We start from the raw sequence: 23,824 nt of genomic DNA on the forward strand, positions 1-23,824 counted from the left end.
TTATTCGTTATGTATGTTCATGCATATATTCATATATATGAGCGCGCGCAAAGCTGCTTGAAGAGAGGTCTATAGTTGCCTCGAACAATGAAATAAATATAAGACGTAAAATAATGTAGAATTTTATTAACTCTTCTAATATTTAAAGAAGATCAAGACACTAGGAAATTTAAATTGAACGCAAGTGAAATTGCCATAAAAAAAAAAAAAAAAAAATGATATAAAAAAAAGAAAGAAATATATAAATATATACATATATATACACATATAAATGAATAAGTGTATACATAAATAAAAATACATGCATACATCTTTGGACGCATGCACCCCACCAGGCTGGGAAATCACAAGGCACTTGTTCAAACGAGCAAAATGTGAGCTGCTGTTTTCCTTTTTTCATTTCTTCCTCCTTTTAGTAAAAATAATTTAAGAATAAAATGGAAGGAAAGAGAAGAACGACCAAAAGATGCGCAGAGATAGAATTTAATGAAATTGATAGAGAATTATTTGGGGATGAGGAATTAGAAATATTACAAAATAGCAAAAAGCTAACAAGTGAAGAGGATGAGAGAAATGAAGAAAGCATTTTACATAACGAAATATTATTGAACATCAATGAAAACGAATTTCTTTATTTTGAAGATAATGTCAGTAATGGTAGTAATTCAAATGATGATAGAAGTTCAGATAACGATGTACAAGTTATTGAAAAAGGGAAAAAAGAAAAAGCATATGGGATACCAAATAAAAATATGGGAAAAGAAAAAATAAACAAGACATCATATAAAGATCCCTCTAGTTATAAAAAGAAATCAAAAAATGAAAACAAGATTCTTATTGATGATAGTTCAAAATTTGATGATGAAAACACCGACGATGAAATAGCCTGCTCCAAATTGTCCACTTCGGAATTAAAAAAATTTCAAGAGCTAAGAAATCAGAATATGCATAAGAAAATAGAGGATAACAAATTGATAACATTTATGTTATGTTGGATTGGACACATCTATTTCTTAAATAATATTTGTAATAATAAATTTTTACAAGCAATGATATATTCTGTCTATGTTAATTATAAAAACAGTAATTGTAATAATAAATTATATAAAGACCCTATATATTTATTTCTATTTATAAAAAATTCATTCGAATTTGTTTCTGACAGTAAAACTTGGATAGCTGGGGATAAAATTATTTCTAAAAATATTAAAGGATCATTTATATTTAGAATAGTTAGAAGTATTCAAAGAAGGAGAGCCAATAATGTAATCATACATTTAATTTTTATTTGTTTGTGTAGGTATTTAAATATACCTAGTCGTATATGTTTTACACTCCCAAATTTAAAAAACGAAATAGATAGTACTCGTAAAAATAAATTAATGAAAATGTGTTGTGATAATTATTATGAAGATATTAGTAAGAATATATTTTTTAAGCAGTACATTAATGTGGATCGTGAAAGGGGTGCTCATGACAAAACCGTATGGGGAGGTAACAGCGAAAATAATTATGTTGGTGGTGTCGGAGGCGCTAGGGATGATGACAACTGCTATAGTAGCAGCGACTGCGATGATGATGTTATTATTATCGAGAGAGAAGATTTTTTAAAATATGATGATCAGAAAAAAAAAAATGAAGAAAAAAAAAAAAAAAGCAAAAGTGGTTATAAAGATGAAACAACACAGTTTAATATTTTCTCCGAGTGTTATTCCACTAGTTTTAATAAATGGGTGTCTTTTTTTTTTTGTTATAATATATACTATTTCAATTTGTTTAATTTTTCAAAAAATGACAATTTATCACAGTATGAGACCAAAATGTTTCATATTTTATTACCCTTGCCGAAAAATCCAGAGGAGATAAGGACGTACAAAAAGGAAAGAAAGAGCAGTGCGTCAAACAAATTCGATCTTTCACTATTCATGAGAAAGGGCAGCAATGAGGATAGCTGTGAGGATAGCGGCGGGTATAGCAGCAGGAGTAGCAACAGGAGTAGCAACAGGAGTAGCAACAGGAGTAGCAACAGGAGTAGCAACAGGAGTAGCAGCAGGAGTAGCAGCAGGAGTAACCGCAATGAGCGAAATAACTGCAACTCAGATAGGAAGTCCCTGAACAGCTGCAGTTGTGTCACTCCTTCCGAAGGGGGAAAAGAAAGAAGCAGAATTAAAAGCAAATCTGAGAAAAAGAAAAAAAAATGTAAAGAAAGAAATAATAATGCCACTAATGTACATAACCGTAATAGCAAAGAAGTTATTCAAATTGATGACTTTTTAATAAAAGAAAATAATACGAAATATTATGTATTGAATCAACTAAAAAAAAGTGTAATGAGCAAGGAAAATTATTGTAGTGACCATTGTAGTAATAAAAAATTCAAAATTTTAAGTAGTAACCATGAAGGAAAAATGTACATTGAAAAGGACAATACACTTTTTATATATGACAATAAAAGTAAGAGAGTGGTTAGAATTGTATATATGGAGGATACAATACAAAAAGACAGTGATAACGACAGGGATAGCCATAATGAAATGTCTAGTAAGAGAAATGCAATGTGTAATGCCGCAAAAAACGGTAAGCACAATGCCACCGTAAATGTCAGGAGGAAAATGGACGAAGGGAGAAAGACCCCCTTGATGTACGATTTTGAGAAGGATGAAGAGAATGTTGAAATTGTAAATTCGCTAGCCCATATATACAGCTCAACTAACAAGAAAAATATGCTACTATATCAAATCAACGAGTTGAGAATGGCAAACAATAAGCTAAAAAACGGTTATACCAGTGACAGTGCTACCAATTGGTGTAGTGGAAAGGAGGACATGGAATATGGAGAAATAATATACAACAAATTTGCAAATACGATAAGAGTCAACTCGTTGCAGAATAAATATATAAAATTGTTCATAAATAGTAATGTATATAAATACTTCTATAATTTAGATCATTACAATTTATTCATATCGATAAATCAATACGGAATACTAAAAGACATCAGTGTAAGGCATAAGTTAAGGTGCATCAGTGGTAGTAGCACCACTGGCGGTAGTTACAATTGTAGTCATGCTAGTAGTGGTAGTAGTAATATTACCATAATTAAAGGGAACAAACAATGTAACATTGTTAGAGACAATTTTAGGAGAATATCTTACTATTTCAATAAAAAAAAAAAAATACAAAAAAAAAATACGACGAATTTGAAAAAGCTCTAGATAACTTAGATGAAGAATATTTATATAGTTTATTTGTAACTAATACTATACCTAAGGAAAAAACCGATTTTGTCAAGTCGAATTATTACATTATAAAATCGATGCTAAAAAAGAACCAAGTTATACACCCTAATACACCTGTTGGTTTGTTTAAAGGAGAAAATGTATACTTAAAAGAAAATCTTTACAACTTAATGAGAAGAGAATATTTAGAAAATAAAAATTACTTCATCAGTGATAGTGAACAGCCTTTAAGTTATGAATATGATGAATATAATAAAATAACAGTACCGCTATATGCAGAGTTTCAACTGAAAAAAAGAAAAGTCATGATAAAAGATAGTAGTATATTTTTAGACACAGAGAAAGAAGGGGATCCTGCACCAAGTGATGCTGCAATGTGTATACAGGAAAGGGAAAGAGGGGGTAAACATGTACACAGTGTGAACAAGGAGGAGAGCAAGAATATGGATGATTATGAAGATGATTATAAGAATGATAATGATGATGCCTTTGATTACATCTACGACAAGAAGAACAAATTGCACATGTTAAAGACAAAACTATTTGCACATCTGAAACCAAATAATATTATTGAACTTAATACAAAGGATGTGTGCATTTACAACATCAAGTTAAAAATACTTGTCAAACATATTAGGGGAATCATTCCATATAAAATTATATATAATAATTCATATTTTTTTAATAAATTTCGAAAAAGACAAAATGCACCAACAGATGCTGATAAAATAATTATTAAAAAAAAAAATCTATTGTCCTTTCAAAATTTATATATACCACAAAAAAAAACACAAGATGAATTCTTAATAAATGAAAAATCAAAACAAATTAAAAATCTGTGGAAAGTTTTATGCAAAAGTATTATGTATGAGCAAGCAAATAAGCACTCTACCCTACAAAGGACCAAGGCAAGGCGCATTTACAAAATGAAGGAGTTTAACACCGATGTAGATTGCTACTTCCGAATATAAGCAGTGCTGCAAAAAAAAAAAAAAAAAAAAAAAAAAAAATCTGCATGTGCATCCATGAGCAGGTGTACAGAAACATATTCATAACACATGACAGCAAAACGTCTGTGAGTGATAATTTCAAGGGAGGTCACGCCTACACGTGTGCATGTTTATTAAATACGTGTTCATTTAATTTGTTTTGTTTTGTTTTATTTTGTTTTATTTTGTTTTATTTTGTTTTATTTTGTTTTATTTTGTTTTATTTTGTTTTATTTTGTTTTATTTTGTTTTATTTTGTTTTATTTTGTTTTATTTTATTTTATTTATTTTTTTTTTTTTTTTTGGCTAACCAATTTTTAAAACTATAAAATTGAATTTTCCTGTTCTATGTATGCCCAGCGCACATAATAGAGACAAATGGGCGAGCAAAAAAACGTATACTCTACTACAATTACGTTGACGCGGGTACATTAACGCAGTTATTGCTATATTGCTAACACGCCATATAAACATATGTACGCACATGCTCTTAACACTACTTGAGCATGTTGTGGAACAACGAAAGAGTTATTGTTACGGCCTCCTCAGTTCTTATTGTCCTGGATGTTTGATAGGGACACGTGTTAATAAACATGTCAAATTTTTTCAAAATTTTATTTAAGATCCTACTTTTCTTCTCTCCACTGTAGCTCTTTTTTTTCTCTTCTTCTTTTTCCTTGATCAGCAAATCTTCCAATCCATCTCTGTTTCCGAACACAATGAGGATGGAGCTGCGGAGTCCAAAATAGAAGAAATGGAAAAATGCATGAAATGTAAAATGCAAAAATGAGATTAAATGGGTGGTATATATACATGGGTGGTGGAAAACAATCCAAACAAACGAATGGCGCGCCGCTCAGAGGACAATAAAAATAAGACGTTATATGTCCGTTTTATGTTATAACATTTAAGTACATACCTAAAGTTTTTTAATGAAGAGAGCACATCATCCATGACCCGCCCCCTTTCCGAGGTACCTACGATACAGTCAACTTGCAAATTAAAAATATCACTCAAACTTTTTAAAATTTCTATCGAATATCCCCAATATACATTATACTGCTTTGGTATAGTCGGATGTATTACCTTTGCTGTGAATAAAACTTTCGAATTTTTTTTTCGAAAAATTTCAAAAGATTGTGCATCAAATAAAACAGTAACTCGTGTTCCTATGTCTATACAAGAAACATTTTCAATTAACGCATTTGAAAATAGACCTACATCAACTATAATACCATTAGATATTTTTTTTACAACCACTCCTTCTCTAAATGGAAGCCATTCATCGCTTCTTAAATGATGAGGAGCATCTACTGCGTTCATAATTCCTGAGTGTTTTAAAAAATGTGTTATTGGAAATAAGTGTTTTCTTAAATACTGTGGAGTTTCTAAATATTGTAAATTATAATGCAGGTATTTGCACAGGTAGGAATATTCCGATTTTTCTTTTTTCTCTGTTTGCGGGTTAAAGCATTCCCTATTTGCAACCCATGTTCCGTTTCTGCTATTCGTACTAACGATATTATCACTAATACTACTACTTCTCTTACTGCTTCTCTTTCCCTCGTCCCTGTTGCTGCCATCAGCATGCTGATTACACTTGTTGATATCCTCTTTTTTATAATAGTTATTTTCACTGCTTTTGTAGTTAGTTTGCTTATTTATAAGACGTTCATTTGCTAACTGATCATCGTAGATATACACTTTTGAAATAGAAAATATGGTAAATATTCTTGCCAAATAACTTGATAAATATGATTTTATAACATCGCTTCTATTATTTATTATTGTTGAGGGTATGGCTACAAATAACTCTACTTTTAAATTTCTACTAATATTTGGTATTCGCTTTGATATGAATTCGTTTATATCTTCATTAAGATTATTTTTTGTTTCTTCTAAATTATTCGTATGTACGAATTCTACATCGTTCATTTGTGCATTCGTAGGAACGTCAACATGCTTGGCTTTACCCTCCGTCCTTTTGTCATACCTTCCTTTCTTTACTTTTTTTTTTATTTTTTCAATACACTTTTTATCCTTTTTCCCTTTTTCCTTCATGATTGAAACTTTTCATGTTTTGTATTCACCGGGGAATATGCGCATACGTGCGTACATACATATACATAATATATATTTTTTGTTTGTTTGTTTGTTATTGTATAAATTATTATAAACTCATTCACATGACTTTTTACGAATCACTGCTACTGCCGCTTTTGTTTCTTGGGCTTCTATACTTCTTCTTCTTCTTCTTCCTCTTTTTTTTTTTTTTTTTTTTTTTTTATTCTGTTCCTCTTTTTCTTCCTCGTATTTGCAATTAAAAAATATCTTAACAGAAAAAGGTCCATCTGTTTCTACCAAAAAAAAAAAAAAAGAAAAAAAAGTATATACTTTTTTTAATCTTGATTGAACATTTTTATCTACATATGTATGAAAGAGAAAAAAAAAAAAAAGAAAAAGAAAATGTACATATACATAAACTGTAGGTAACTGTAAATAAATAATACCTGCATGTAGTGTTGTTACAAATTTATTAGCTTCAAGAGAAAACGTTTGAAATTCATACATTCCGAAATATTACTAATTTTTGTATGCCGCCTTGTTTGTGCAGCATGTTTGTATATACATACATATATATATATATATATATATATATATATATATATATATATATATATATATATGATTGACGAGTGTTTTTGAAGTCATCTCTTTTATTTTACCATTTGTTATCATGTTATTTGAATTCTTTCAATTGCAATTTTGTATTTTTGTATTTTTTTTTTTTTTTTTTGGTTTGCATGCGGCTCTCACACACAGTGCAAATGTTTTCACGCCGAATAATAAAAATGAGAAAAAAGAATACTCCGCATGAGCATACAGAATGTACATATATATATATATATATATATATATATATATGTAAGTACATGTATACATACCTATATGAATGTATTATTTAAGTATACACTTCCCGCATAGTCAAAATTAAAGCGAAGAATTGCCCCATTTGTCATATAATAAATCAGCAATTACATATCCATACATATGCTTATATATATATATATATACATGTATATATGTATATATGTATGTATAAACGCATAAAGGGCACATTTTTGTGGAAGTATTACCATTTTAGCAAGAATAAAAAAAAAAAAAAAATATAAAAAGAGGAAAAAAGGTACATGTAGAATTCTATTATGACATTCTCCAATTAGTCCAAGGAAAACTTGAAATATCATAAAAGGTAGAGCAACAGGAAGTATAAGAAGCAAATATATTATAAAAGTAAGAGGAATATTTTAATTTATAACTGAGTTCACACTGCTGTAATAAAATTGACATTGCTTTTTTGTGCATAATATATTATTTTATTTTACCTTAACTTATTATTCTCCACCTTTTTTAACTCCTTTTTTGCCCCATTTTAGCAGTTGTCTTCAAAAAAATATGAAGTACAAAATGGAGGAGGCATCATCAAAAGAGGACGAGTAAACGATAAGAACGAACAAAGCAGCGTACGATTGCCAATAGTATATTCGTGGTATGTATGAAGCCTTTCTACATTTAGACAATTATTCTTGTTTACACACAAGTTTTGAAATTTTATGCACGCAGGAGCTACTTAAAGCTAATTAAATTCTCGAATAATGTTGAGCAAAAAAATAATGAAGAAATTGAAATTTTAGAAGTTTGCATGGAAAAATCTATTAACTTAAACATATTTGAATCTTTTGTAAATATAAAAGAACTATATTTAGTAAAAAATAATATCACTGATATAACTCCTCTTTTTAAATGCACGAAATTGACCGTATTATTTTTGCAAATTAATAAAATAAGGAGTATTCTAGGTAAAAAAAAAAAAAAAAAAAAAAATTAAACCGTTGGTACTAACCTCATATTAGCTAGCTGGTATGTAATACTTTAACACATAAAAAAAAAAAAAAAAAAGTACCAATACGAGATTGAGCTAAACACTAGGAACACGTTGTAATGAAGAAGCCACTGTAGCATTGTCCCTAAATTGTTATGTTGCATTCCGAAAAACTTTTTAACACGTTTCTTTCTCTCCATTTTTTTGTGTTTTCCATTCGATAACTCGTCAGGAATAGAAAAGTTAAGAAGGCTTGAGAAATTAAGCTTGTTTAACAACGAATTAACTGAGCAATTTATAAAAATTGACGAAAATAAAAATTTAGAATATATAGATTTGAGCGATAATAATATAGAAAATATAGATTTTTTCCTGAACACCAAATCTTTTACACACATCAATTTAGCTAACAACAATATAAAAAGTATACACTCCTTGAAGAATAATTTCAACTTGCATTATTTAAACATAAGTGGAAACAAGTTAGGGCATTCTGTTACTTTCGCTTGAACTTGTTCCTTTTTTTCATCTGTGCCTACAGCTTACATGTTAACTGCATACACGTGAACAACATACACGTGAACAACATACACGTGAACAACATACACGTGAACTACTTACACATTAACTGCTTAAATATCAACTGCTTACACTTAATTGAATTACATTTTAACAAATTTTTCCTTTTTTTTTTTTTTTCCAAGATTTGAAAAATTCGAAGATGTTGAGGCACTTCATTATCTAAAAAATATCAAAGAACTATACTTAAGCTCAATATACTATAGTAATAAAAATATTAGTATAAATTTTAGCAAAAATATTGATAAAAATGTAAAAAAGGCAATGTATTATTTGCACACACAATTATGTGCACATATATGAGGATACACTTGTAAAATACTTATAATAATTTTTAAAGGGAGTAATGTATTGGTGAAGAGCATACTGTACAAACATTTCTTTTTTAATAATTTTCCTAATTTACAAGTAAGGAAATTATATTTTTTGAATGATGTTTGGCTTTCCACACATATGATAAAATTGTTTTCATAGTCATGAAGGAAGAAGTGTGGATGTTTATATATCTCTACGTGTGAGCATATCTCTACGTGTGTGCGTATCTATATGTACATGTGTATCTGTGGGTGTAAAAATATATATATCTACATGTTTCCACTTACGGGCATGTTTACCGGTACGTGCAAGATTTTAGACCACGAAAGAATTGGAAACAACAGCAGAAAATTAACTGTTAGAGATATGGATATTCTAAGGAGTATAATCGACTTCAAAATAAACTTTGTGGAGGAAAAATACAAGAAAGAAAAATACTACATTTTATTTATTAATAACAAGAATGTATCATATATAAATGAGACTCTAAAGCCATTTCATTTTTACTACAATATGGAAGAATTTTCCCTCAACAATGTAAAATTTTGTTCTTATTTTTATTTTGCCTGACTGCCTGAACAGTGTATGTAAATCTTATGTAAACACGCAACTTCAAATTTTCAAATCGTTACATTGTCGTATAATTTTTTTTTTTTTTTTCATCTTAGAATGAGAATATGCAGCTGGGCTCTATGTCTGAGTTAAAGCAGGAAATAAATTTTCTACTCAGTGCGTACACTGCTAGGTGGGGGAAAAAAAAAATATTCGTACACATACACACCAAGAATATAGCAAATACCAATACAGCAAAGGATAATACAGCATACACGAATACAACGGATACTTATATATAGTTGTGTACGGAGAAACATATATATATGAAACTTTGTTTGGTGAACAGGTTTAACTACATAATGCGCAGGCTAAAAGAGGAAAGAAATCTACAAATAAAATATATTAGAACGTCCATAAATTCGTACTTCAACATTTTTTTCAAAGCTATAAATATGGAACACGAAGAGTAAGCTTTGCACTAATAGTAGTTGATGTTGTGAGAGTTTGTGCATGCGGTACGTGTAATCGTACTTTGGAATGCTATAGGCGCAGCCGTATTTTGATATACTATAGGTGTAGCCGTATGTTGGCATGATATAGGTACAATCGCATTTTGTTATGCTATAGGTGTAGCCGTATTTTGGCATGCTCCAAGTAGAGTCGCATTTGTACATGCGGTATTTGCATCCATATTTATGAATATATGCACATAATACATCCGCGAAGAAATGTATGTGTATCTTTCCCTTGTCAGCTACAAAAAGATTGAAGATTTGATTAAATTAAATTTCAGTTCAGAATCTTTGAAAACTTATTTTGTAGATAACATAAAAATTGAAAATATAATAAAAGTAAAAAAACTGAGTCATGGGAATCTGGACACATTAATGTAACACTTTTTTTTTTTATTTTTTTCTCACCATCTCTTTTATTTTGCTAGCATTTCTCCCGTATCCTTTCACACCTGCAAACGCATCTCATTTGGGCAGTTATGTTTAACATGTCGTTCGAACAGTTACTATGAAAAGTTAATACTAACAGTTATCATGAGCAGTTAATTTGAACTGTTAATATTTGCTTTTCCCTTAATATATTTCTTCTTCTTAAGTATAGATATATTTATATATGCACATATATATATATGCACATATATATATATGCACACTCGCAGAGAAGAGCACTTGAACAGCTTAATTTATGAGAAAAATTTGCTGTTTCTACACCCATACAACTAGTAATGCTAAAGCAATATAAAAGATATGAACACAGAGAAAAGATACCCACACACATTGTTATGTCTACACAGTGCATAGGTTAATGTATGACCGAACACATGCACATAGGCCACAGGACTTACTTACCCATCTCCAATTTACCCATTTCAGCTGTAAAATCAATGAGTTCTTTGAATTTGACGACAAGGAGCAAAGAACTGATGATTTTGAAAAAAAAAAATTTTTTGAAAAAAATTATATCTGTTCCTGTTACAACATTAATCATATTTTAAAAACTTTGATAAGGTAAAAATCATGGAAAACATGTTACCAATATAGTAGCGCTTGATCTATGTACATTACTTGCAATGGACGACATAAAGGCTATCCCCCTTTCTTCTTCCTCTCTTCATTTCTTTCCATTTCCCTTGTGCACTTTTATCCTACAGATTGTTTCTGGAGAATGATATGAAGGATGACTTAGTGCATCTTATATACTACAAAAACAAAAATAAAGAAAATTTTTTAAATATAAAAAATAATATAGACATAAAAAAGAAAATTGTAAGAGGTAAAAAATTTGATTTCCCTGTATTTCCTATATATGTTATTGAAAATTATTTCTTTCCCGACGAGTATAAAGAAGTTACTGCTTACAGCACACAAAATAGCAGCAAAGCGACAAATAGGGGAAAGGAAAAGAGGGAAGTGCGAAAGATGGAAGGAGTAGAAGTGGAAGAAGCAGAAGTAGACGAAATGAATGAAGCAGATGAAGCAGCAGCGGATGAAGCAGAATTGGGGAACGCGAAAAAGAAGAAGGAAACAAAATTTAAAATTTACTACACGTTACCAAAACATACCAATTTAAAATACATCATAAACGTAAGTGTTCTGAATAAAAGCAAAGAAAAAAATTGCGAGAGGAGTGATACAAGTAAGATAAGAAGTAATCCTATAGGAAATAAAGGAAAAAATATAAAAAGAAAAAAAGATAATTTTTTAAATTATACAAGTAAAAGTGAAACCAGTACAAATATAATTTGCCCTAGTGAAAAGATAATTAAAGAAGACTTCCTTCATTTCATTTTAGACTTTGATTCCATAAACCTTTTTAATGTAACCAAATATTTTATTAAGTTAAGTAAAGTAATATGTGAAATAAGGAAAAATATATCATCTCTCCTTTTGTCTCGATATAATAAAGTAAAGGTCTTACAACTGCATGACAATGATAATAAACATTTTAATGAAAATTTTGAAATAAATACGTACGAAGATTTAGAAACGTTACTGAAAAAGAGGAACAATGAATTAGTTTATTCGAATGAGGGGGGCTCCTCAACGGAAAAGAGCCTTTTCCATCTTGACGGGATACAAAAAGGGGGGAACACCACGAGCAGCAAGTGCGAGACGAACTATATGAGCAGTCATAACAGCACAAACGACATGAACGATTCTAACAACTCAGGAAACATGAACAATATGAACTCTCTGGATGTTCATAACTGTCAGTACAACGGAAACTCCCTACATCTGAACAACCTTCACATAAGCAAAATGAGCTTAAAAGCTCTACATAATAACTGCACCAATTTAAAAGAGATATATATAAAAAATAATAATATAAGTAACCTAAATACGTTTTTCCAGTGCATTGAATATGATTTGGACTCATTACTATATCTAGATCTATCTTTTAATTGCATCTCGGATTTGACTCCTATATATACAAAATTTAAGAACTTAAAATATTTCAATATTTCATTTAATTATATTTATGATTACAAACAAATAATGAATTTTAGTGTACACCATAAACATATTGAGGTTTTATCAATTATGAACAATTCTATCTATATAAAACAGACACATTATTCAAGCATCCACCTTCTCTTTCCTTGTATAAAAACATTTAATGGAGTAATCATAACATCAAAAGAGAAGTTTAGTCTTAGTGACTACACCTTTGTCACACCCAGAGGAGAGTATTATTTTGATGACGATTTCTTGAATACTCGTAAGGACTTCCACCGCTTCTGCATTGTGATAAGTGTTATACAGTCAGTGATAGTAGTATATGTAACTAGCTGTAAGGGGTACATGGTTTCCATTGCCCTAGTAGGGTGTATATGGTTAATTTATGTTTTCCAGATTCAAACATAGACGATGAAAAGTAATGTGCACTTGTGTTCTCTATAATGTTATCTGATTTTTACTTAGAACATAGGTTTTCATATTCTTTCCCCCTCCTCAGATGATGCATGGAATAGAAAGATGAAGGAAATGGAGGAAATTAAGAAAATGAATAACGCAAATGGCGCTAATAACTCGTTAGATGGCTGCCCACCTAACGTGTGCAAAGAAATAAAATCAAGAACCTACCAGTGGTACGTGAACGAAATAAACTTATCTGATTTGTATGTAGTGCATTTGAACTTCTTTGATTTTTCTGCATTTAAAAATTTGAAAATACTTAACTTGTCAAATAATGGGATAGTAAATATGAGTAACTTAAAATTACCCAAAGGGCTGAAAGTTTTGAATTTAAAAAATAATAAAATATCATGCTTAGATTTTTTAACAGATGAATTAGAATTAGAAAAGATCATACTAGACAATAATGACTTAAAAAATGCTGATAAAATTTGTTTATTAAAAAATTTAAAAATATTAAGATGTTCCTATAATAAGCTAACTAATATACCATTACTACAAAATTTGCACTTGGTAGAAATTAATATGCACAATAATTTAATTAAAGATATAACTCATTTGGTTTTATTCAAATATAAAAAGTCAGTTATTTCTATAAACCTATATAACAATAAAATTAATTTCTTAAACCTAGATCTATACCTTGTACACATTTTCCCAAATTTACTAATATTAAATAATAGCTATATTGAGAGAAAAGAAAATATAGAAAAATATTTTAAAAATATATATACGCTTGATGTATTTTTTGATATATATAATATGTACCCTCCTTATACCTCTTTGCACTCATTGGAGATAAAAAACCTTAAAATTAAAAACATCCTTTTTGATATTAACAATGATAATTTCAAGAATTTAAAGTTTTTGAATATTTCTAATAATTACCTGAACAATATTAACAACATAGGTCCTCTGGATAATCTGAAGGTGGGTTTAAAGTAGGGGCAAAGGAAAAAATCTCGCCTTGGTTCTTGGCTCTCTTTTTAGACTTCCTTTTATTGCTCTCCATCTTTCACCTGCACTGTGCAGGCGGTTTTTATCCTTTTTTACCCTCCCCACCCCTACATTGTAGCATTTGTGCATCAGTACTATGCAGCATTACCGCATCATCATATAAACACATCATCGCACAACTATTTCCTCCTTCTAGGTTTTAATCTTAAACAATAACAAGCACATAAACGAAAACTCATTCATAGGAGAAAACGACAGGAATGTATTAAACTCGTTTGAGTCTCTGGAGGTAAGAAGTTTGAGTAGTAGAGGAAAGAAATACTAGTTTTTACAAGTCTTTACAGGCCTTTTTTTTTTTTTTTTTTTTTTTGTAGTGATAAGTTACATCGAGTGTACACATATGAGCATGTATATACGCGGGTATCTATATGTACCTATGCATATATACATGCATATATATATTTACTTATCTCTCTGCTCTAATTAATAGGAACTAGATATCAGCTTCTGCATACTGTCCAAAACGAGTTTCTTAAAGAAATGCATGAACTTAAAAAATTTGAAAAAACTAAATTTAGAAGGAAATAACATTAACTCCATTAAATACTTAGAAAATTTGTGTAACCTTAAACACTTAAATTTATCCAACAACAAAATATCCAAAGTTTGCTATGACTCTTTCCCAAGGAGTCTGGAGAGTTTGAACGTGTCGAACAATCTGATCAGGTCAGGAAAATGCATAAGCGGCGAAGAATCGCATAGGCAGTAACAATAGCATTGGTAGTATAAATAGCAGTGAGAGTAGCAGTAGTGGTGGTATTCCTGATAACTAAGCACAGAGCAATAACATGATACGCGCTCTCACCTTCTTGGCTTTCTTATATTTTGACCATGCAGGAACTTGAGCCCGTTTTCGATCCTGGAGAATTTAGAAATGCTTGATCTCCGCGTTAATCGAATTGATAATATTGAAGAATTTAAATATTTGAAAAATTTAAATAATTTAAAAACGTTATATTTGAATGGAAATAGGAAAATAAAAGAGCAATTTGTGATAATCAAAAATATGCTAAACCAAATAGAAAATTTTGATGACAAAATTATGAAAGAGCAAAATTCCACAACTCTACAACAGTCAGAGGAAAAAAAGGAACTTAACAGAATTAATAAAGAAACAAATAAAACAAACTTCATAGTCACGTATCAGACGAGAAATGAAAATAAATTCCACTCTAAAAACAAAGTTAAAACTGTAGGTCATTATTCTCCCTGTTTTTGTGTGTGCTTCTGGTGGTGTTTTCCCAATGAGAAGAAGCTTTCATTCTATGTGTGCATATACCTGAATATATGCTTGCACATATGTCTGTACACATGTCTACACATATTTATTCACGCGCGTCTGCATATATATCTGCACCTGTTTTTGTGCATGTTTGTGTTAATATTTGTGTTCATATTTATGTTTGTATTTATTTTTTTTTTTTTGAAGACAAAACTACAAGGGTTTGTGAAGAAGAAGGATTCTTTTGCTGAAGTAAGGAAAATACAAGAACAGAAAAAAAAATAATAAAAATAGTAAAAATAATATCAATAACGAATGGAATTTTTTCCCTATTCGCGGAATATACCCCTTTTCCTAAACAAAATAAAGAGGGCCTACTCTTTTAAAAACTTTAGCCTTTCAACTGTTCATGTGTTATATTTTTGAAGTGCCAAATTTACGATGTCAATTGTCATACTATACATATTTTCCATAATTCCGTACTTTCGAGGTTGCATGAGGAGAGATATATGCTTCGAAAAATACCTATCAGATATCATTCCTTACTTGTCATATGTTTGTTTCCCTTTTATGTATATACTTCTTCTCCCTTCAGCGAGTTAAAATGGATAGCTTCACTGTTATAGGTAAGAAGGCCAACAGCAGTGGAAACAATTAAGAGGTAAATTAATTTATTATTTGTGTACATAACACTTTATTGAATTTATTTCTAGTATCTTCCAACCCCTTTACTAAAAAAAAAAAAAAAAAAAAAAAAAAAAAAAAAGGTACCCCCATAATATATAAACCAGAGTTTCCAAATGGAATTATTTTTTCAACTCTTGGGAATATATTTCCTCTTTACTATCTTTTTTTTTTTTTTTTTTTTCATCAATCGTTAAGCAGTGAGGGTTATTTACTTTTTTATGAAGAATCATGAGCATGGTAGTAAAGAAGCAAATACATATGGACGTAGATTATTGTATATACTTATGTACATATATACATTAATATATATATGTACACAAGTGTGGGTGTTTGAAGAAGTGAAAACCCTTGTACATGAACATTCCCCGTGTAGGTATCTGCTTGGGGAAGACTTCAACTAGTCTATGCAGAGAACCATTTGCGCAATGTACTGTGTATGCTCAGCATAATTTGCTCTTTTTTTATTCTTACGTATGTCTTTGCTTTTGCCTTTACCATTACTTTTATTTATTTTATTATTTTTTTTTTTTTTTTTCCCCGCTCCGTGGTACTTTAAAACAATGGAATGTTTACATGCCCATGTTTATGTAAAGAAGAACTATGAACATGTACAAAGACTTTGCATATAAGAATCCTTTCTGGTGATATTTAACAAAATTTCAAAAAAAAAAAAAATAAATAAAATAATATAAAACAAAACAAAACAAATTAAACTAAACTAAATGTGATATTGCAACAACTTTCAGTAATCTTCATTATATCTATTCGTCAAAAAATATTGAATTTTTTTTTTTTTTTTTTAAAAAAAAAGGAAATGTACTATATAATATTTAAGATAAATAGCTCCCTCTTAATGGACAAAAATGAGTGTAACTACTTGGGGGGGGGGTGTAACAAATGGGAATTGTTAAGTAGATGAAGAGATTTTAAACAACCGGATTAATTTCAAAAGGAAACGAAAATTAATTAAACGTAAAAGGTGTTCACCAACACACATACGCTTATATACATATTTATACATATATATATTTGTATGGGCATATATAAAACAAATTATAACTTGGAATGAAAATTTCGTTACGTTTTATAAGATGAAACAACTCGGCTGGGATGGCTCTTAAAAGACGCTAAGAGGTTTTAGTATTACCTACATTTTTGTTTGCTCATTTGTTTACTTCCTTTTAACGGCCTTCTGCTTTTTCACTTCTCAACAGTCAAAATTTTGAATACTACAGCAGTTTTCCTCTTGAAAAAAGTAAAAACCTTTTTTTCTTTTTTTAAATTTTACTTTTTATTTATATTTGATATCTTTTCTTTTCTTCTCTTTTCTTCTGTTAATTTTTCTTTTTTTTTTTTATGTTTGCCCATTGTGCACACGAAAGAGGCATAAGGATTCATAATGGGATTTCATACCTTGCTGTTTAAGTAACGTACAGGAGGAAGTACATCGTCCTGTTGTGCATGAGTAAACGTATAATATATGCACTCACACGCAAGTGTACATAAGATCATCACGCACATGTACGTATATGTACGTACGTGAATATAAATCAAAATTTATCTGTTCCTTGCGGATGTCCTTGTTTTTTAAGCCGCTGAAATGTGAGGGCTCATTTAACACTATAAAAAGGGAAAAAAAAAAAAAAAAAAAAAAAAAAATCTTAGCATAGGAAAAAACAGCACTACATGAACATATGCATGTATACATTTACATATGCTTATACATGTATGCGTTTACATATATATATACGCTTATATATGCATGTATATATACATTGCGTAAATTTAAAAAAAGAGTGTGCAAACGAGCTTGAATAATTAAAGATAAAACCCCATTTTTATAGAAAGAAAAAAAGTGTTATCTGAAAGAAGGAAGAAAAAATATTTTTGATGAATGCCAGGGGAACAAATATATAATCGTACGTACCGATATACGCAAGTACATACGTATATATTATGCATACATATGTATACATATATATATGTATATACGTCTCACATGAGTAGGTAGATACTAATATACTTATGCCTATTTAATTTTCGGATAAGAATTTTCATAAAAACGAATTTCATTCTATGAACAAGAAGGTTGGACTCAAGTGAGTTATGTTGAGGCGGCTGAAGTTGAAGTGATTTGAAGTTATTTTAGTCAATCCGCCTTTTGTCAATCTGCTGTTCGTCAGTCTGCTGTTCGTCAGTCTACTGTTCGTCAATCTGCTGTTCGTCAATCTGCTGTTCGTCAATCTGCTACCCATTAAACTGCTACGCGTTAATCAGCTATTCATCAAACCGCTTTTGGTCAAACCGCTTTTGGTCAAATCGCATTCGGCCAAATCGCATTCGGCCAAACTGTTTTTGGTAGAACCTCCACCAACTGAAGATAATTAATGGAAAGGGAGGTACAGCAGAGGAAGATTATCGACGCCCTCTATGACTCTTGGTCGAACGATGAAGGACGGAGAAAAGAATCTGAACAAATTTTAAACGAATATGAAAAAGAGGAGTTTTTCATTATGTGCCTACTAGATATATGTATGTACAAAAGTGTACACTACAACATTAGAAAATTATGTATTATTTATTGTAAAAATTTAGTTGTTCGATATTGGCATTGTAGAGATGAGTTACAATATAATAATGATGTGAAAAAAGTAGTGAAGGGAAAAATCATTGAAATATTGAATGATGTAGACAATTTGATTAATTATTACAAAGAATTTTGTATTTTATTAAAGAAAATAGCTAGATATGAACTTGTTCATAATTTTCCAGAATTATTAGAATGCTTTTTATATAATATAAATATACAGAAAAATAATCTAAACAATTTATTTATATATTTGTATTTACTCCATAAAATATTAAGAGAGCAATATAATAAAAAATTACTAAAGGATAAAAAAGAAACGTTTGATATATCGGAAAAGTTTATATATACACTTGGACCTTTTTGGAATAACAGTTTTAATAAATACTTTCAAAATAATTTTGAAGGCCCTTGTATTTGTAATAATGAGGAAAAATGTAACAAGTGTTATACTATATATAATTTAATCAAAGAGTGTGAAAAGAAATTGTCTTTTGGTGAGATCAACCAAAGAGTAGACACTCATGAGGTGGATACAATTCTATCAGCCACTACTGTTATTCGTAGTAGTAGTAGTAGTACTAGTAGTGTTAAAGCTCGTTATGATAATTGTGATATAGGTACGGATAGTAGCAGCCAGGATCATCGCTGCACTGATACTACTGTTCAGGATAACCATGACCCTACAAGTGATAAGAAGATAAAAATACTGAAGTTTTTAGACAGTATTATACTCAATCTCATCATCAACAGAAATGATATAATGAAAGGGATGAGCAGCGGGACGATTACAGGTAGTGCAAATCGAAGCGAAGGAAGCGGCAGTATAAATAACATGGATAGCGAGTGGAGGAAGAGTTTTTTCAACGCACTGATCAACAAAACGATATACTTTCTCAAGTTCATTAACAAGAACTCCGCTGTGTATTATTTGAAATATTTAAAATTTTTGTTGAGCTCGTTTTTGTTGATGATAGAATTTCATAGCTCCTTTCATGTATACTTGAAGAGAGAAATAACAGAAAAGTTTATTTGTTTATTTTTGAAAAAAAATATAAATATAGAATTAAATAATTACATGAACAATTATGAAAATAAATTTGTAGAAATTGTAAACTTGTGTATATCTATTTTGAAGTCTATTTTTTATCATTTTTGTTTAAACCAATATAATTTAATTAAACAAAAAAAAGTAAGAGAAAATTATTTGAATGTAAAAAATATGATATGTAACAGTCAGGATGTGCACTTTGATGGTTATAATGACAATACATTGGAAGCCAAAATTATGACTAATTTTGTTATGAATGTAAAAAATGTGGACTGTGAAAATAATAAAAAAAGTTCCTTGTTCAATAAAAATTTATCATTCAAGGATATATTAACATATATAAGAGAAGAAGTAAAACAAGCACTAACGAATGATGATTTTATTTTGATGCATAACCAAAAAGCCCTTGAAATTTTCGATTTTTTAAGATTATATTGTATTAATATATCCTCTGAACAAATTATTGACGTTACGTTAAATATAAAAGATGACTACGAAACAGAGGAAAATGTTTTTTATAATAATGCTAAGGATTGCTTAGTACAATTATCATCAGAGCCTTTTTTATTCTCCATCTTTAATCATTTTTTTGAGCCATTAATTAACTCATTTCATAATTATGCACATTATTTAAACAATCTACCAACAAATTTAAAAAGTATACAAATATCAGACTTTTCTCAAGCAATAATAAATCTAGATGGGTACTTAAATATTTATTATATATTATATCCTTCTTTTCATAAAAAAATAAAAATTGAACATATATTATGTATGATTCAGTTCTTTATTGATTACTTATCTATTGAATACACACACCCCTTAATTAGTTATAGAATAGCATTAATAATAAAAATTTGGTTAAAAAATTACAAAGTATCTTTTCCCTTTATAGATGATATCACTTTGCTAATTTATGAGAACATTCGACTGTTATACATACATTTACTACATAAAAGTGTTAAGTCGTTAATTGCTACTAGACCGGTTGACTCAGATAATTCCAACCTCCCACATCACTATGCTTTAAAATCAGCCAACTTTATGCCCCTCCTTTTTTTCAAATTTATTTGTTTATTCAAGTACATTTTCAAGTACGAATATGTGTACAGCAACTATGACTACATCAACGAGTTCTTGGTTGGATCCCTCATCACTATACTCACCAAGGTAATACGAGCGAATCGTGCGGTGTTGTGTAGTGCCGCCTCGATACGTTCATTTGGTTGATCTTCTACCATTTGGTTGATGTCCAACATTTTTACTGAACTTCTAATAATTTTTCGTGACCATATGCCCGTTTTACCTGATCATATGCCGTTTTACCTGACCATATGCCGTTTTACCTGACCATATGCCCGTTTTACCTGACCATATGCCCGTTTTACCTGATCATATGCCGTTTTACCTGACCATATGCCCGTTTTACCTGATCATATGCCGTTTTACCTGACCATATGCCCGTTTTACCTGACCTTTTTATGAGCTCAAAATTCGAACATTTTCCCCCTTTCCCGCAGATATCTTTCCCCAAAAACATACAGAAAATTTTGGAAATCTTGAGTCACATAGTTTTCATTAGTAATAAGGAAAAGGATATTACCATTTTCAAAGACAATTACAACTTTTTGTTGGATTTGTACATGAACAGTAACATATCCATTAAGGAGTACCTTCTGAACATACTAGTGCAAATACTGAATAAAAATTTTGAATGCGGCGAAAGCCTCTCCGATTTTATGAACAAGGAAAGGATTAGCAGTTCTCATCACAGTGGCAATCAAACTATTGACCAACATGTCAGTAACACTAGTAACCAACGGAGCAATCAAACCAATGATCAACGGGATAACCACACCAATGATCAACGAGCTAACCAAAGTAATAGCCCATCTAGGAAGGAGAAAACATGCGACGATGTGATTTTATTTTACTTCAGTTTGGATATAATATTTTATACACTGAAGGCAAGAGAGCAAAGTTTTGTGTATGAGGAAAACAAAGGGAAAGGTATTGCCTTGATGAATTGCAGTAGTGGAAAGAGTAGTATATACCCCTTCACATGGGAATATTCTTCATACGTTAAGGAAGTGAATTTAGACATTGACAAAACAATAAATGATAACTTTTACTCTTTGTGGTTATGTATTTTAAAGTTGCTCTCAAAAATGATTAGTCCAAAAAATGAAGAAATAATTAAGAAGATGTGCTCATTGTACATAAGTACAACAAAATTTTTATGTGCATATTTTAAAAAATTAGAAGAAGGATTAGTACCATTTGAAATAAGTAATTCCTGTTTTGATGTAATTATGGAATACTTTTGTTTATTTATTATACACGAAAGGCATAATTATTATTTAACATTCGAGTCTGTTTCCACTAAAATTTTGACAAACGATATTTTGAAAAATAATATGTTATCTATTGTGTATAACAGTTTTGTGCTAAATGATGAAGGGAAAATGGAAAAATGCATTTACATTTTACACCTTTGTTTGAGTATATATAAAAATGATATAAAAAAGGAAATGCCTTCTCTTTTTAGTTATATAGCCAATTTTATAGTAATATTTTTAATAAAAGTGCTATTAAAATATTTTAGTAAATATTTTAATTTTTATAAATATATTAAGAATATTCGTCAACATGGAAACCAAAACAATAGCAATAGTAGTACTAACGTGTGTAATAGTGAAGAAGACAATTATGATAACACGGGTATATCTTTATTTTTATCAAGTGAAAATTTAACGCGAGATGAAAAAAATAAAATGACTGGAAGTATTTATTATACTAGCTCAAGTACTAATAAATATAATAAAAATGAAGAAATAAATATCAAAATTGCAAATTATAATAAAAGTCATATTAAATATATATATGATAATATAATAAATTATAAACATGATGAAAATTTTGTATCGGATTTTTTTAATTTCCAAAATGATATAAAGCGATTGTTAAATATTACTTATTTAAATAATTATGACATTACAGTAACTTTTAAGAATTATAATTTTTATACTGTAAATGAAGATAATTATACATATGTAAATAAACATAGTGTATATACTTTAATATCTATTATGTCATTATATGAAGCAAATTTTTTAAATTTTGTTTTAATATCTTTTCTTTCGTACTTTAAAATTAGCATTTCTCTATTTATATACTCTCTTTTTTACCAATCTCAGTATATTCATAATAAAAATATACTAATCAGTTTGCTAATTTTTATTTATACCTTAACCCAAAATTATATGTTTACCGACTTTGCTTCTTCTATCTTTGTTCATACAAATTTTCAGAACATAGCATGTAGCAAATCTTTTGAAAATTTTATATTTGATAAGAATAAAACAACACATTTATTTATTTGCGATAAAGATGAGCATATTTTGTTAGTAATAGAATTACTCAAATTAATTAACAATATATTAAACACAAATAAAGATATATATATTGAGAAAAAAAATATTCTTCACCTAAGCACAGTAACATCCAGTTTAAGCGGACATAAAATTTTTCATTCCTATAATTACAATTTAATTCTGAGCAAGATTTTGAAGTACGACGAGTTTTCAAGTAAGGCCTTATACTCTGGCAAAATGAGAACATGTCTTCCCCCATGTGTGCACTTTCCTATGCGTTTAAGCTCATTTTTTGTCCATTTGGTGCATAAATATAATATATGTGCATAAATATAATATATGTGAATAAATATAATTTATGCGTATAAATATAATATATGTGTATAAATATATGTGTGTGTATGTATGCATATATATATATATATATATTTGCATTTTTTTTGTTTTTCTCCTTCCTTTCCCCCCTCATCACTTCATTAGACATATGCAATAAAGCTTTGGAAAACGTGTTAACCCACTTACTGGATGTGAGTGATGTAGAGGAAAAGAATAGAAAAAAAATAGTCGTTAACTATTTAAAAGAAAACATTGATAACATGAACATTGCCTTAATCGATATGTATAAGAAATATGTGAGTTCTTTATAACAAGTTCGGCGAAAATTCAACATGGACAGGAGAAGAGGGGCTTGCTCACCATGCGTATACACACACGCACGTCCGTATGTACTCGCATATGTATGCATATGTGCGGGCTTATAATATGGTCGAATAATGTGCGAATATTTCGCATTACATGTGAAGTTGTTTTAAGTGCTGTGCGAATTTAGTATATGACAGAAGAACAATCTATAGAGGAAAAATAAAGGTAAAACTTGTGTAATTACATGTATATGTCC

At 29.5% G+C, this 23,824-nt stretch overlaps 4 protein-coding genes across 4 annotated transcripts; 3 read left to right on the forward strand and 1 right to left on the reverse strand.

Moving 5' to 3' along the window:
* Positions 1-437: 437 nt before the first annotated feature.
* Positions 438-4,210, forward strand: MKS88_004914 (uncharacterized protein; the record flags this gene model as incomplete). Its single annotated transcript, XM_067218128.1, has 2 exons — positions 438-3,117; positions 3,216-4,210. The coding sequence occupies 2 exons, from the start codon at positions 438-440 to the stop codon at positions 4,208-4,210; spliced, it is 3,675 nt and encodes a 1,224-aa protein (XP_067071292.1).
* A 514-nt stretch (positions 4,211-4,724) lies between these two features.
* Positions 4,725-6,289, reverse strand: MKS88_004915 (RNA methyltransferase; the record flags this gene model as incomplete). Its single annotated transcript, XM_067218129.1, has 2 exons — positions 4,725-4,959; positions 5,148-6,289. The coding sequence occupies 2 exons, from the start codon at positions 6,287-6,289 to the stop codon at positions 4,725-4,727; spliced, it is 1,377 nt and encodes a 458-aa protein (XP_067071293.1).
* A 1,407-nt stretch (positions 6,290-7,696) lies between these two features.
* On the forward strand, positions 7,697-15,885 carry MKS88_004916 (leucine-rich repeat protein; the record flags this gene model as incomplete). The annotated part of the gene is made up of 16 exons (XM_067218130.1): positions 7,697-7,725; positions 7,853-8,088; positions 8,344-8,593; positions 8,816-8,942; positions 9,318-9,542; positions 9,674-9,750; positions 9,907-10,026; positions 10,315-10,449; positions 10,946-11,080; positions 11,224-12,791; positions 13,029-13,918; positions 14,142-14,234; positions 14,436-14,710; positions 14,843-15,197; positions 15,435-15,479; positions 15,823-15,885. 16 exons carry the CDS (start codon positions 7,697-7,699, stop codon positions 15,883-15,885), a joined length of 4,623 nt encoding a protein of 1,540 aa, XP_067071294.1.
* A 2,416-nt stretch (positions 15,886-18,301) lies between these two features.
* On the forward strand, positions 18,302-23,573 carry MKS88_004917 (uncharacterized protein; the record flags this gene model as incomplete). Its single annotated transcript, XM_067218131.1, has 3 exons — positions 18,302-20,722; positions 21,073-23,140; positions 23,407-23,573. The coding sequence occupies 3 exons, from the start codon at positions 18,302-18,304 to the stop codon at positions 23,571-23,573; spliced, it is 4,656 nt and encodes a 1,551-aa protein (XP_067071295.1).
* Between the last annotated feature and the right edge of the window lie 251 nt (positions 23,574-23,824).

The sequence above is a fragment of the Plasmodium brasilianum genome, chromosome 13 (genome assembly GCF_023973825.1).
Source record: "Plasmodium brasilianum strain Bolivian I chromosome 13, whole genome shotgun sequence".
Lineage (NCBI taxonomy): Eukaryota > Apicomplexa > Aconoidasida > Haemosporida > Plasmodiidae > Plasmodium > Plasmodium brasilianum.